Genomic DNA, 16746 nt, shown 5'->3' on the forward strand with positions numbered 1-16746 from the left:
GGTTGATGGCCCACGTCTGCTCCACAAAAAAAGTGCTTCCAAACAATGGTGGAACAATGTCAATAATTCATCATAAGCATTTCCCTACAGAAAAAGTACCAATGTGGCTTTGCATAAACAATATTTTACCCAATATTATAAAATCATAATATGACTGTATTTTTTTCTTTTTTTCTGGGGGGGGGGGGGGGGGGGGGGTAAATTACCACACTGCATAAACACTTATTAGATAAGTTATATTCCATATTAATTAGATTTTAAAATGCTCTCAAGTGATCCAAAATGTTAATAAACCTCAAACCTCAAAGTTTCACAAAGAAAAAGTAAGTTTAGCCTTTCTCTAGAGAGTACAATTGTTAGGCAACTATCAGTGAGCGTGAGATTGATAGTCAGATTGGGGATCATCACGGTAAAGAAAGAGCTGAGCCAGATGGCAAAACTCTCATTTTACCAGTTGATTTGTGCTTCTATCCTCACCTATGGTTGTGAACTTTGGGTAACAACTGAAAGATCAAGGCCGTAGATACAAGTGGTGGAAATTAGATTCCTCCATTGCGTATCTGGACTTACACTCCACGACAGGGTGAAAAGCTTGACTATCTGGGAAGGACTCAATGTGGAGTCACTGCTTCTTTGCATGGGAAGGAGCCAGCTGAGGTGGTTCAATCATCTGGTGAGGATGCTCCCTGGTTGTATCCCAAGGGAGGTCTTCCATCCAACTGGGAGGAAGCCCTGGGGAAGAACCAGGACAAGCTGGAGAGATTATATTTTTCAGATGACTTGGGATCCCCCAGAAATCCCAAATTATTAATTCCAAAGGAAGTTATTTTGCCAGAGTGCTGAAACAATAACCATTGCTTTTTTCTTTTCTTTTTTTTTTTTTTACAATGAGAACAATGAGTACAACATGTTTATGCAAAATGACTGAAAGACACTTGCACAAGATGTTTGACAGTATTGCGGATAACTTTGAGAAACTGAAAACTCTGATCGTTATGTATTCATCCTGCAGAAGGGGGAGGAGTTATGCAGTCTGACTGCCACAGGCAGGAAGGATCTCCTGTGGCGTTCTGTGGTGCACTTCAGTGGCCTCAGTCTGTGGCTGAAGGTGCACTGACAGGACATCAGTGTGGCCTGCAGGGGGTGAGAGGTGCTGTCCAGGATGATGAGCAGTTTCCTCAGCATCCTCCTCTCTGAAACCTCCACCACAGACTCCACCTCAACCTCCAGGACAGAGCCAGCTCTCTTGATGAGCTTGTTGAGTCTGTTTGTGTCAGCTGCCTTCAGCCTGCTGCTGCAGCACACTACAGCATAGAAGATGATGCTGGAGACCACTGACTGATAAAACATCTGCAACATATTTCTGCAGACACTGAAAGATCTGAGCCTCCTGAGGAAGTACAGTCAGCTCTGACCTTTCTTATACACAGCATCTGTGTTTACAGTCCAGTCCAGTTTGTTGTCAATGTGGACACCCAGGTATTTGTAGCTGTCCACAATGTCCACCTCAGTTCCATTAATGGTAACTGGGTTAGAGGACTTGGCTGAGGCTAGGGAAGTGTGGGATGAGCTGCTTGGTCTAATTCCACCATGACTGGCCCACAGATAGCAAAAAAAATAATGAATACTGACTAAATGGCTATCATGGCTTCCTAAAATGAATAAATAAATTACGAGAGACTATGTCAAGGTGAACATAACAATAAATTCAAATTAACTGCCTCATGTACGATCTCATTAGGTTTAATCACATAATGATGCCAAAACATTCAACTGAATGAATTAAGTCATATTAAGTATACTCACAATGTTATTTCCTGAAGGACATGTCCATCAACATGTGTCCAAACAGTATCTGTAAGTGTATGCCTCTTTTATAACCCACCTGTCAGCATCTAATCTGATTAATCATGGCCAAGACAACATTTACACGGGATTGACACCGAATGCAGGCCCAGGTGTGCTTTCACTCAAGTCAAGTCACAGTCCTGGATGGCAACCACCCAGGCAGACAACTGGCCCATTCCCACATCTTTAAAATAACCATCTATCTGCCACAGCTGGGTGAAACATGGGCATCTCCTTGGCCTTCACCAGCTACTGGAGTCCTCAGCATTCAGACACCTGTGTGCTGGATCAAGCACAGAGAAATGGACCAGATGGCCAAAATGATGGAGCTGACACACCCTCATAATGTGTAAGTGATAATCCTCGTCTTAGTCTCTCTTCATAATCGCTCCTTTGATACAAAGTCAATCCAGTGGTACCCAAGGGTCTTTCGAACACACCTATTACAAAGAGATCCAGTTGCTGCTTTAGATCACTGGTTAGCATCCAAGTCTCACAACCACACAGCAAGACAGGCAACACCAGGACCCTAAAGACTTGGTCCTTCATTTGCCTGCAAATAGGCATCGCCAAACACCTGTCCAGCAACCTGTCACCTCAACAAACAACACCTGTCATAACTCCATAAGCTCTCCATAAGTGCTTCTTCCACTGATCAAAGCTATATATACAGTGAGGAAAATAAGTATTTGAACACCCTGCGATTTTGCAAGTTCTCCCACTTAGAAATCATGAAGGGGTCTGAAATTTTCATCTTCGGTGCATGTCCACTGTGAGAGACATAATCTAAAAAAATATCCGGAAATCACATGATTTTTTAATAATTTATTTGTATGTTACTGCTACAAATAAGTATTTGAACACCTACCAACCAGCAAGAATGCTGGCTCACACAGACCTGTTAATTTTTCTTTAAGAAGCCCTCTTATTCTGCACTCTTTACCTGTATTAATTGCACCTGTTTGAACTTGTTACCTGTATAAAAGACACCTGTTCACACACTCAATCAATCACACTCCAACCTGTCCACCATAGCCAAGACCAAAGAGCTGTCTAAGGACACCAGGGACAAAACTGTAGACCTGCACAAGGCTGGGATGGACTAAAGGACAACAGGCAAGCAGCTTGGAAGAAGACAACTGTTATGATTATTTATTAGAAAGTGGAAGAAACACAAGATGACTGTCGATCTCCCTCGGTCTGGGATTCTGTGCAAGATCTCACTTTGTGGGGTAAGGATGATTCTGAGAAAGCTCGGAACTACACAGGAGGACCTGGTCAATGACCTGAAGAGAGCTGGGACCACAGTCACAAAGATTACATTAGTAACACATGATGCTGTCATGGTTTAAAATCCTGCAGGGCAGCAAGGTCCCCCTGCTCAAGCCAGCAAATGTCCAGGCCTATTTGAAGTTCACTAGTGACCATCTGGATGATCCAGAGGAGGCATGGGAGAAGATGTGGTCAGATGAGACCAGAATAGAGCTTTTTGGAATCAACTCCACTTACCATGTTTAGAGGATGAGAACAACCCCAAGAAAACCATCCCAACCGTGAAGCATGGGGGTGGAAACATCATACTCTGGGGGTGCTCTTCTGCAAAGGAGACAGAACGACTGCACTGTATTGAAGGGAGGATGGAAGGGGTCATGTATTGTGAGATTTTGGCAAACAACCTCCTTCCCACAGTAAGAGCATTGAAGATGGGTCATGGCTGGGTCTTCCAGCATGACAATGACCCCAAACACACAGCCAGGGCAACTAAGGAGGGGCTCCGTAAGAAGCATTTCAAGGTCCTGGAGTGACCTGGCCAGTCTCCAGACCTGAACTCAATAGAACATCTTTGGAGGGAGCTGAAACTCCAAACCTGAATGATCTAGAGAAGATCTGTATGGAGGAGTGGACCAAAATCCCTGCTGCAGTGTGTGCAAACCTGGTGAAAAACTACAGGAAATGTTTGACCTCTGTAATTGCAAACAAAGGCTACTGTACCAAATATTAACACTGATTTTCACAGGTGTTCAAATACTTATTTGCAGCAGTAACATACAAATAAATTATTAAAAAATCATACATTTTGATTTCCGGATTTTTTTTTTTTTAGATTATGTCTGTCACAGTGGACATGCACCTAACATGAAAATTTCAGACCCCTCCATGATTTCTAAGTGGGAGAACTTGCAAAATCGCAGGGTGTTCAAATACTTATTTTCCTCACTGTATATATACAGTTTTGATATACTGTTTACTATATTGACAAAGATTTTCACGATCACAGAGGAAATCCATAAAATTCACCCATAAGTATCCAGCAAGTAAACTTTTTGTTGTCGATTGCTGTAGAAATTACCATCATTACTTTCACCAATGACGTAAAATAACATATTATTCATATTAGTAATGTGAGACTTTTTCTGATCGCTCTGAAATGTACTTTGCATCTTATAAGCCACAGTTCAGCATCTTTCACAGATAAATGTGTTATATTTAGTTGTTAATGATGCCAGGCTCTAACGGGGTCACACTCTCCGGCTTTAGGACCTGGAGGGAGAGGACTGCTCTCCCACATTCCATGGACAGTCTGGGTGCGACCAGCTTGGAAATAAGATTCCAGAGCACAGATTTTCCTGCTCTGAAACCTGGGAATGACAGTTCATGCAGTTCTCTCACACACTTCTTCTCCTGCCCATCAGAAAAACCAACTTCATACAGACCAGATCAGCACAAGGAAAATTTGTTTGTGACACAATCTTCTGAACTACTGAAAGAGCCAAATAAGGTAAGCAAAAAAAAAAGAAAGAAAGAAAGAAAGACACTGGAAGCAGGGGGAAGGGATGTGTGCAGCTGGTGGGAAATGCCCAGGCTTGTGGAAAGAATCTAGGCAGATCAGTGATAATGTGGTTGGAGATTTCACTGTGGATTTATAGTGTGTTCTTTGAAAACATATTTAAAAAAAAAAATGCCCCATAACTTAGACTTTCAGGAAGTTTGACATCAAGTTCTTTCTGTGAAAATGCACACTGTAAATTCTTCAGCAGTCTCACGCTTTTGTTTCGTGTCCCCGTTGTTGGGAAAGTGTAGGAACACGGACCCACAACAGGGGGCGCAAATGAACGGACAATGGAGTAAGTCAAAATAACAAAGCTTTACTGTTGTGAATGTGCACAACGAATACAACCAATCACAGCAATGGACAACAGTCAATTCACAAAAGTGTCGTGTGGGCAGGCTCGAAGATAGGAGACGCCTCTCCAAGGTAAGACCGGAACCACACGGCTTCCTCCGCCACAGGACCCCGGGAATACTGGAGCCGCCAAGTCCCGAACTCCCAGGTGGCCACTGTCAGACCTGGTACTGCTGGCGAGGAACAAAGGACAGTTAGATGGGGGCGCGTTTGCACCCAGGACTCCGAACAGCAGGGAAGTTACCTCCACCTCTCGTTGGAACAGTAATCCACAAACTAGCACAATCCAAAAAGATACACTCTGTTAGCTTCGATACGTTACCTCTCCGGTAGAAACGATATCTCGGCAATGAGGTGGAGGTGCCGACCTGCTGATATACCCCACAGATGATTGCCGTCAGCTGTCTCAGGTGATGGGTGACAGCTGTCACCGTAGCTGCTCACGTGAGGCGGCGGCGCCCTCTGGTGCCTGGAGCCCGCACTCCAGGCAGGGCGCCCTCTGGTGGTGGTGGGCCAGCAGTACCTCCTCTTCAGCAGCCCACACAACACCCGTCACGAATTGAGTTACATTTTTGTTACGCGTTTTTTTTTTTTGTATTTTATTATTTCTAATCCTCCCCTTCTCCTAACTCTAAACGTAACCTAAGTCTGTCCCTTGCCCTATCCATAACTCCTCCCCCACACCCCATGCCTCCATCATGAAAAGCGCCCCATTATCGTGACAGTACCACGAACCATAGATTAATTTACTTTTCGTAATGCCATCACTAACTGCCGTGAGATTCTGCAGATCACAGTGCAAAATGTCTCTCATAATGCAGGCCAATATAAAATTGGAACATTTGTATAGAATTTCTACTCATTCATTCAAACACTCACTTCTCATGAGGTGAACACCTCAAATCAACTGCAGACTCAAAAAGCTGAATGAGGTAGGCTGCGCACTTTATATTAACTTTTTGGTTTAGGTCTTTGTTAAATGAACTTTTTTTTTTAATCATACAATTGCAATACATTAGAAGAATTTAATATTTTGCTTCAACAAATTCTATTTTGTTGAACCTGCTGACAAACTAAACTGAATTAAAGTTGTTTTGGGATTTTTTTTCTTTTTTGAGTGTGATTGGACAAATGTTATTACTAGAATGCTGTAAAGTTATGAATGCGAGAGACAACACAACTACAAGTGTGTATAACCTCACACTGCAAATAAAATTCAATTCAGGACTTTTGCCATTTGATGTTAAAAAAAAAACAAAACAACTAATACAAGGCCTGTGTTGAATGAACCTATAGCCACCCAGCATGCACTGCAAGTGAGGTAAACTCTTAATATGAATTGTTTTGTACTGTTAATTTTTTGAATGCAACAACCCAGAAAAGCAGAAATGCTTTATAGTACGTTTAAAAACAGGGTTATGCCATAAAATAGTGAAACCACATCACATGTCTTCTTGCAGAAATGTTGCAATCATTTTTTTTTCTTTTTCTGTTTTGATTTTGTGACTTATTGAGCTTGTAGGAAATATGTTTTTAAAATATTAAGAATAAGAATAAGAAAGAACTTTAATAATCCCAAAGAAAATTGTTTTGATTGTTTTGAGCATATTGATTTTATATCAGTGCTGGTCAAAGCCTGTTCATTTATCAGTAAGTGTACAAATATCATAAAATGTCTTGAGGTGCCTAAAGCACACATCCATAAATGTGGACTGGAGTTTAAAAAAAAATCATTAAAAGCAAATTGTGACAAAATGATCCAGTTAATTGGATTTTATATTTCCCTCTGAAACAACCACAGTTTACGGGACCAGTTGACATAACAAGAATAAGTAATAAATATAACATTAGGCAATTTCAGGAAGTTTAAGCATCCTGTTACGTAATGTTAAAAGCCCAGAAACAGCTGGCTTAGACACATCCTACAGCTGCCTACGTGGCTGTTTTGTAAGGCTCATTTTGTAGATTTACTTGGAGAGGGATGTCTGTTATTATCTCTAAAAAAATGCAGAGTGGTCATCTTGAATTAAAATAAATGCCGTGTAAAGCTTTTCAAACTCCCACCATCAAACAATCCTTGGATTTCAAACACAGTAAAACAACATGGTTTTAGCACATTTTCTAACCACCTCAATAATTTTTCACCCCTGTATGAATGCACACTAAAAAAGTGAAACTTGAATCAACTTATGTCAACTATAATATGTTTGAATCCAGAAATTATGCACTAAAAAAAACCCATCATGGGTGTTGTTGGTTTTTATGTTACATGAACCAAAGTCTAACATGTACAACAGCTTCTACAATATAACATCAAGTTTTATGGGTGAACACGTAAACTAATCATGTAGTTTTAACATAACCTGCAACAACATCAAATGTAACTTGCTCAGTGAACATAATAAAATTATGGAAAGTATTCCCACACAAGTAAAATGTGTTAATGTAATAAATAATAATAAAAAAAAACTATTTTGCTGAGTGACCTAAATATAAATTTGTTGAGTCAACATGATGGATTTGCCTTACTATTACTTAATTACCATGGTTCAGGCAAGTTGGTCCAATTTTTGTTTTTTTCTATGTATGTTTCACTATAACAGTGATTTTTGACGTTATCACTTATCTGGGTAAAGTGAAAACACAGAATCGCTGGACCACCATAGAAAGGTTCACTTGGTAACACTCGAATGAAGCCAAACCAAGTCTGGCAACACGTGCTGGCATCGTGCTTTGCCAAATCTATCACACCATGGAACTACCCTGGGTCCTGCATAGTAAGCACCCAGGCAGACAAACAATCCATTTCTCAAAAGGAACAATCTGTTTATTTTGATTGATCCAAAATAACAAGTAATATTTATACAAACTTGTTAACTTCCCAGGCAATAATCATGTATTAAATGTATGTTGAGGAAAGTCTTACTATCATACGTATCAAAAAGCACAACTTTTGTCATATATTATTGATCATATCGTGCACTGCTCCACAGTGACATCTGGTGGTGGGGCCTGCAGTCCAACTGTCCCCAAATACAGAAACATCCATATACTAAATTTGATTAATATGTAAATAACTTAAAGAGTAAACATCAAAAGACAGATTACATCACTCACTTACTTCTAGTATGTACCACAGTATTGATTGGATAGTAGGTTCCTAACCGACATTACATACTTAGTAGCCAGATGCAGGGAGAGATGCTGAGAACCACAACTGTTGGCAACAAATTATAGTAAGTTAAAACAGAAACAGAATGAACATTGGCATGATGTAGTCTCTCTTCTCGGGCTGGTAACAGCATATTCATACCAGACATTTGTCTTTCTCTCTCGTCACAGGTTGTTTAGTGTTTTACCATGTTGGTGACAACCATTGTGGTATTGGTCCTTCTGGCCACTTCTGTCTCTGCTGCCACCTCCGCCTCAATGGACAAGGTCTTGAGTAACCACGCCACCATCCTGGCAGACAACAGTGCCAACATAGCTATCAGTCTTTACCAAACCATTGCCAAAGAAAAAAACATGGAGAACATTCTGATTTCTCCTGTAGTAGTAGCATCCTCTCTGGGGCTGGTAGCTTTAGGAGGCAAGGCTTCCACTGCATCTCAGGTAAAAACCATCCTGAACGCAGCCAAAGTCAAAGACGAGCAGCTGCATTCCGGTCTGGCTGAGCTTCTGAGTGAGGTGAGTGACCCCAAGAGCCGCAACGTCACCTGGAAGATTAGCAACCGTCTCTACGGACCAAGTACTGTCAACTTCGTCGACGATTTTGTCAAAGGCAGCAAGAAGCACTACAACTGTGACCACTTTAAGATCAACTTCCGAGACAAGAAGAGTGCTGTGAACTCCATCAATGAATGGGCAGCCAAGTCCACTGACGGCAAGCTGCCGGAGGTCACCAAGGACTTGGAGAAGACTGATGGAGCAATGATAATCAACGCTATGTTTTTCAAACGTGAGCACACATGGAACACGTCAGTCAAAGTGCAGTGCTGTAATTCCTCTTACATTTGAAAGTTAATAGATTTTCTTCTCACAGCTCACTGGGATGAACAGTTCCATCACCAGATGGTTGATAACCGAGGATTCATGGTTTCCCGTACTTACACTGTTTCAGTGCAGATGATGCACCGCACAGGTAGGTGGAGCTAAAGAGCTACATGGCATTTCCTATATATTCAGTTAGAAATAAATACCAGTTCATACGTTCCATGTAAGACTGCGTGATATAACAATGCATATTCTTTGAAAAAATGTTTTAATTGTCTAACAATATACTGTAGGCTATATTTTACTCTACAGGATATTGCTACTACTGCAGTTAACAAACTAGGCTCTGCTGGGCACATTGGCTGTGTCCCAGTTCAGTGGTTGCACACTTCTAAGCCTGCAGTCGTGGGCTGCTTAAGTTTTAAATGGTGCAACTGGGCTGTCCCATTTCAAAGGGTACTGCTGGTAAAGAGGCTAATGACTGCACCCTTCTTCCCCTGAAAACGAAGAATACAACAGGTGTATCCTTCACGTCCCAAATTATCCCATCAGTCATTGCCTGAATTTTATTTAATATTTATTTGTTTTGTGGGGAAAAAGGGAGAAGTCAACTGGTGGGTGGTGATGGTCAACTGGTAAAGCTGGCTTAAGACCAGAGGATCCTCAGTTCAAACTGGCCAGAAAATCACTAAAGGCCCTTGAGCAAGGTCCTTAATCCCCAAGTTGCTGCTGGTGTGTAGTGAGTGCCTTGCATGGCAGCACCCTGACGTGTGTATGTGTGAATGGGTAAATGTGTGGAATTACTGTAAAGTACTTTGAGCTTCTGATATAAACGGAAAAGCGCTATATACAGTGGTTTGCAAAAGTATTCAGCCCCTTGGTTTTTCACACATTTTGTTTATGGCATTTCAAATACAAAAAGCAAATCAGGCTTCTCAATACAAAAAGTTCTAAAATTATCTTCCTGAGACTCAAACTGAAAGTGAATCTCTACAACTTGAGATAAATTAATTAAAAATATAAAAGCCAAGATGATGGGTTGCATAAGTAATCAGTCCCTTTGGTATAATATCTGTAAATAATCAGTTTTATTGTCAGTTTTCTTCAGACAAGTCAGGGGATGGATACATGAACATTTCCAAGTCACCGAATATGTCTTGAACTTTATTTACATCAGTTATGAAGAAATACAAACAGTATGACACTCTGTGGTAAATCTGTGTGAAGTAGAGAGTTCTCAAAAAACTGAGTGACTGTACAAGAAGGAGAAGAGTGAGGAAAGCTACCAAGACACCCAGAAGACGTTACAGGCTTCTGTGGCTGTGAGTGGAGAAATTGTGCACAGTGCATGTTTTGCATTTTGTATCCCCAGTTATACAGCTTCGTGATGAAGTGCTATAGAGGAGGATTTTCTTAAAAAGAAGACCTGAAAGTTCAGCTACAAGTTGCCAGAAGGTACATCTGAGATGCAAGCCTAGAATGTTTTGGTGAAAGAAACCACATTTTGTAAATAATAATAATAAAAAAAAGCTGCAATTTTGAAATGGCTGTATTTTCTAAAGTATTAAAGCTACATCATTAAAAATTGGGGAAATTCCATTTCTCTGGTAGGGGAACAACTATGATTTTTTTTTCTAATTTTTTGGAGGGGGTCATGTGGGGACCACTGGTTGACTTGGCATGGAAAGACTCATTAATGTACATAGATATTTTCAAATTTTTGAAGTACACCGAGCGAGCATCTTAATAGTATTTCTAATTAATTTTATCCTCAGGTCTCTTTGGCTACTATGACGATGCAACCAATAAGCTGTCAATCCTGAGCATGCCTCTGGCTCATAAGAAGTCCAGTGTAGTATTCATCATGCCATATCATGTGGAACCTCTGGAGAGACTGGAGAAGATGCTGACCAAGAAGCAGCTGGACATATGGAAGAGCAAACTGAAGGAAACTGCAGTTGCCGTGTCTCTGCCCAAAGTCAGCATGGAAGTCAGCCACAACTTGCAGGTGCAACACCTTTAAAGGAGCAACATGGGTTTAACCTCTCTGTCTTAACTTGACCTTCGGTTTTCCAATGTCATCTGTCTGTCATCCGTCTATTTAGAAACACCTGACAGAACTGGGCCTGACGGAGGCTGTGGACAAATCCAAAGCTGACCTGTCCAACATCTCTGGGAAGAAGGACCTGTACCTGTCCAGTGTGTTCCATGCCTCAGCCATAGAATGGGATACTGACGGAAATGCGATTAACACGACTATCTTCAGCTCAGACAAGATGAAAACCCCAAAGCTGTTCTATGCTGATCACCCCTTCATCTTCATGGTGAAGGACCAAAAGACAAATGCTGTTCTTTTCATTGGCAGGATGGTGAGACCAAAGGGTGAAAAGATGAGAGATGAATTATGAGCATATGTTGACTTCTTCTAATTTAAATCTATGACCGTGTCCATGTCCGCATGGTATCTAGTGTCTAGACCAGGGGTATTCAACTCCAGTCCTCGAGGGGCCCGTGTCCTGCAACGTTTAGATGTGTACCAGGTCCAACACACCTAAATCAAATGGCTGAATTACCTCCTCAGTATGCAGTCAAGTTTCCAGAGTGCTGCTAATGACCTCATTAATTAACTCAGGTGTATGGAAGCAGAGACACATCTATAAGTTGCAGGACACTGGCCCTCGAGGACTGGAGGTGAATACCCCCTGAACTAGACCATGGTATGGCAACTATGTGTTATGACAGTCTGAGAAGGTTCAGGTCTTTGTTCCAACCAGTCACTTTAACAGGTGATTTCACTAAATAGCACCACTTTTACTTGAAGGGAGGAACTCCTCAGTGAAATTATGTACTGAAGAAATCTGTCTCCACACTGGGAGCTGTTCATGGCACCCGTTGTCTGTCCCTGGTCTCGTCAAAAATGAGATGCACATTTGATAAGGCATAAATGCATTTCTTTACATAACGTGGCAACAACATTCCACAGTTCATGACTGAAGATATGAATCATTGAATTTTCCTTGTGTTAGTGATGGATAATTTGCATAAATAATAAAATATTTTCAGCGGATCTTCTCTAAACCTGAACAAATTGTCAGTCTTATCAAGAAGAAGTATCCATTACCTTTTGCTATTGGTGAGGTAGGGATATGGACTCTTAAACATTACTCTACTTTCTTTTGCAGAGTGAAATTAGGCTTTTCTAAACTTGACATTGTGATTCATTTTTTAAAGAATTTAAAATGATCTCTGTGAAAACTGATGTAATGATCAATCAACACAAAGACAAAACTATTAAATTTTGGTGCTCTGGATCATTTTGGTTCTTTCTCTTTTTTTTTTTTCCTATAGTGAGATGGGTCATTTTTTTGATAATTGAATACATTTTTCAAAAACTGATACAGTGATCATGACAAAATCTGCCAGTCATACATATCCCATGACAGACAATCTGAAAGCAGAATTTCCTACAGGTCCGGGGGACAAGACAGATGGGTGATTTTAATGAGGTTGATGTTTGTTTTCAACTGCCCCTGTTGTTCAGGCTTGTTGCAGTAGATTCAGTAAGATCCATGTGGGGATTTGGCACATTTTACACTGAATGCCCAACCTGAAGCAACTCTAATTCTTAATGAAGAAACACACACAGCCCCTGGTCTAACTAAACAGTCTCCCAGCTCAGTACTAATCAAGACCTACTCTACTTCACTTTTGAGGTCTGACAGGATCAATGACGACGATGTACATCAGCCTAAATGCACAACAATGAAATGTGTGTAAATATATGCACAGCTCTGGCTATGACTATGCACACACAGCAAGTGGTTGAACAGGGAAACTGCAGCTAGAAAGCACTGCTGTCACCACAGCGTGAAACCTTATCTTCATACATTTTTTATTTATTCAAATTAATAAGTACGCAATTAATAATTATGCTTATTATGCTTAATAATTAAGTTTGTCCACATGAAGTTAATAAGTTGGCAGAAATATTGCTTAAGTTAATTTGGATCAAATACATTCATTTGAGTGTTACCAGTTGAAGCATTTTATTAGACTGGTCCAACAATTCTCTTTTTGTAGTGTAGTGTTTCAATTGTTTAGAACCACCCAGCAATTTTATGAAGATAAACCCTTTGTTTATTGTTTGGAGCACTTTTAAACAGTCATAAGCCACTTCTCCATGTATATCAAGAATATTTTTTTCTTAAACATTTGGTTCAAAGATTTAATTTTTTGTTGTTGTTCTAACATTGATACATGTGGCAAATTTCATCAAGAGTAAAAGCAGGTATTAACCTTTTTTTTTTTTGTAAAGATGCACAACCATGTACATGCATATGCTATGTTTAGTTTCAAATGATAATTTACTGGTTACACTGAATGCACGAGGAAAACACTTGATTCAATATGAATTATGTGTAGAAGAAACAGCTTGAACAAAACAGTAAATTTCTACTTTTTTAAATAAATGGATGAAAACAAAACACTCATCATGGTTTCAGGTATTCAGTGGTTTCGATTTAAGTTTCCCAGAAGCCTCACTTTGAGCCACATTGTGTTCCATTATTGAGGCTTTTCTGTCTGAATGTCTGGTTTTTGTGGCAGCTGTGCTTTGGGCAGGTCACATTAAACTTTCAGAGGGAACTTCCAGCTGGATAACATAAGAACATTCCACCGCACGTGACTGTGTTTCCCTCCTCACCTGCAGCTTGAGCAAGGAATGTCATCACTATAACATTATTGATATTTGCAACATATGTGGTAGATGATGTGTTTTCAATGCAGTTACACTTAAATGTAGTGCAACAGCTGTGATGTGACTGTAAACCAGTGGTTCTCAACACGGGAGTCGGGTTATCAAACAAGGGCTGTGTTAATTTTAGGTACAGATGGGATATTTTATAAAAGAAAGTAGTAACTCAAAGAAAATAAACCTTTTCAAATGAAAAAAATCTGATTACTTTGCATTTTGTGGAATGATATATATATATATAAAATATGTTGCTGACATGAATGAGTGAAGCTCCTCAGCATCTCACCATGTCATTTAGGTCCTTCATCAGGAAGCTGGATTTTATATTGTTAATAAATTTATATCAAGTTGTAGAGATTTGCTTTCAGTTTGAGTTTAGGGAAGATAACTTTAGATTTATTTATCTAAAGTTGTGTCACTCAGACAGCAAAATTAAGAGGCTATTCAAAAGTAAGTCCTTCAGAGAGCAAAATTCAGGTTACACAGGTTTTATACAGAACAGAGGAGGAGTAAATTACCTGTATTTCTTTCAACCTGAGCGTCTTCACATTATATCTCATGAATCAACAGCCGCCTGTTGTTTAAAAATCACTGGAGAAACATGCATATATAAGACAACTCGAATTAAAGGAGAAATGCTGCTTTTAACAACCTGGATCTCATTTCTGGCATAAATACGGTCGTTTACTCACCAATATAACTTTGGTGTCATTTGGAGTCCACGGTCTAAATGACGTATTCAGTTCAAATCTGAGTCACACATTTTTCTTCTTCTACTAAGGGGGATTAGTACTTTTTGTGCTACACAGCACCAACTACTGTACATGAGGAACCTAGCAGTCAATATGGGTCACCGATTTCAAAATGCAGCTTTTTTTTTTTTTTTTTGCATGTGCCGTGACATGTAAATCATCTGTGTCCAATCAGATTTCAGGGGAGTCCAGCGCAACCCTGGCCTCTGCTCTAGCTCCACCAGGAAGTGTTCAGCATTTGACATTTCCTGTTTCACTGTGGACTCAAAATTTGGCACTTCTTGTTTCAGTGTGAACTTGCAGCGAGATTCCATGAGATCTCTTCTGTCAATCCAAGAAGCGTCGATCCAGGAAATGTTTGACATTTGACTTTTTCTGTTTCACTGTGGACTCAAAATTTGGCACTTCCTGTTTGGGACGCAGTGTACCATGAGCGAGCTCCACCCCGCTATGCATCACTTCACTTGTATAAAGCAAGAAATGTCCGTGTGTGTGTATGTGGCTCACATATCTCTGACTGTTTGTCAGATCGACATCAGCTTTCGGATATGACTTATGTGCATCCTTTATTATGAAAATGTTGGGGATTAATTTTCAAAACCCTTATTTTGACATTAAATTTTTATTTTGACATTATAATATTAGTACTTCCAAGATGACGCCCTCTGTGGCAATCAAAACAAATCAAAACAAAATCAAATTGTTTTAATCAAAACAATTGCCCAACATTTGTTTTTGTAATGCTGATGTCTTATAAATATAATAGTTAATGGGCTAAAGTTTGTCAGCGGAACTATAAGAGGTGGATGCCCCAAACTGTTTGTCAGCGGACCTATAAGAGGTGGACGCCCCAAACTAAGTGGAAATACTTGGTTAAAAGACAAACACATTTGAAGTCCTTCATACAGACTTTGTTTTGCAATCAAATTTATAACAAAATTACACACAAAATGTAGGCAACAGTAAATGTAAATATCAATGAATCAAAATTGAGGTAGTGGTGTATTTCACTGTTTTTACATTGCAATTTTGCAAACATAAAATGAATGTATTCAGACAGGAAGGCAACCTCGTGAGTTGGTGAGTTATTCAGGTAAGGGAGGACATCTATGAGCTGGAAGGGAGAGCGAGTGAGCTGTGAGCTGCCTGTAAACTGCAACAGAGCCGTGCTTCAGGCACGGAGCTAATGCAGCAATTAGCTTGATACATTTACGCAATGCAGTTAGAATAACAGTTGAGTGTCATACCTTCTCTTTGCAGTTAGCTAGCAGTAGAAGCTAATGGAAGTAATGGAGCAGTGAATGAGTAATGGAGACAATGACTCGTGACTCCCGAGTCAGCAAAAAGAATCTCGAGCTTTGAACGATTCGTTCTCAAGGTTGGGCAGTACCCCAGCACCCTCTGGTGGACACTTTTGATCGGGTGAAAACATCGCCGAACTCAGTACATGTAATTGGGTCACTTGTCAAAGGGGTCAGACTCATCAATAAAGCCAATGTAATGTACAGGGGTTCATTTCAGGTCAGCTTGGTGCATAAATGTCATCATTCCAGGCAATGATAGCTATCAGCTGGCTGTTAGAAGCAAGCTCGAGACAAACTAAACCAGCTGATTTCAACAGAACAGCTTAGAGCCCAAGTGTGTTTTCACCGAGTGGCAGTCGCAAAAGTACGAATTCTCGCCTTCGGATTCCCCACTTTGCCGGAAGTGACGTGTACCCAGGGGTACCGAAAAGGGCAGAATAAGGAGAAGGATTCTAGGGTCCCATGACTGACCGGGGCCCAAGGAGGTCCCTAATACAATTAGAATACTGACAAGCTAATATGGAGGGGTGGCCCAATTTCCATTTCAATTATTAATTATATAGCGCCAACTCACAACAAAGTCGCCCCAAGGCGCTTCACACAATTCATAGCAACACAAATGAATAAAATCAAAATTAAAACAAGAAAAGCACAATAAAAGATAAAACACAGTAGAATAAAAGAAATTACAAAGCAAACACAAAACAAATTAAATTAATGATAAGACGTCTGATAAAAAAAGTGGGTCTTCAGTCTTGATTTAAAAGTCTCCACCATGTCAGACTGCCTAATAACAACAGGTAGATCATTCCAAAGAGTCGGACCATGGTAGAAGGCTCTATACCCCACAGACTTCTTGTTCATCCTCGGAACACACAGAAGCTTTGCGTCCTGCGAAGGTAGGGCCTCAAC

The 16746-nt window shown here is 40.2% G+C and overlaps 1 protein-coding gene across 1 annotated transcript; it reads left to right on the forward strand.

The window, feature by feature from the left end:
- Positions 1 to 4429: 4429 nt before the first annotated feature.
- LOC117517791 (serpin H1-like) lies at positions 4430 to 12336 on the forward strand. The gene is made up of 5 exons (XM_034178948.1): positions 4430 to 4627; positions 8375 to 8990; positions 9075 to 9173; positions 10801 to 11033; positions 11131 to 12336. Exons 2-5 carry the CDS (start codon positions 8393 to 8395, stop codon positions 11431 to 11433), a joined length of 1233 nt encoding a protein of 410 aa, XP_034034839.1. The 5' UTR covers positions 4430 to 4627; positions 8375 to 8392; the 3' UTR covers positions 11434 to 12336.
- Positions 12337 to 16746: the final 4410 nt, after the last annotated feature.

Source organism: Thalassophryne amazonica, chromosome 9, assembly GCF_902500255.1.
Source record: "Thalassophryne amazonica chromosome 9, fThaAma1.1, whole genome shotgun sequence".
NCBI classification, from domain to species: domain Eukaryota; kingdom Metazoa; phylum Chordata; class Actinopteri; order Batrachoidiformes; family Batrachoididae; genus Thalassophryne; species Thalassophryne amazonica.

Coding starts and splice junctions, on each gene's coding strand:
- LOC117517791 (XM_034178948.1), top strand. CDS start 8,393: ATGTTGGTGACAACCATTGTGGTATTGGTCCTTCTGGCCACTTCTGTC. Junction 9,174..10,800: donor GCAGATGATGCACCGCACAG/GTAGGTGGAGCT, acceptor TTTTATCCTCAG/GTCTCTTTGGCTACTATGAC. Junction 11,034..11,130: donor AAGTCAGCCACAACTTGCAG/GTGCAACACCTT, acceptor CCGTCTATTTAG/AAACACCTGACAGAACTGGG.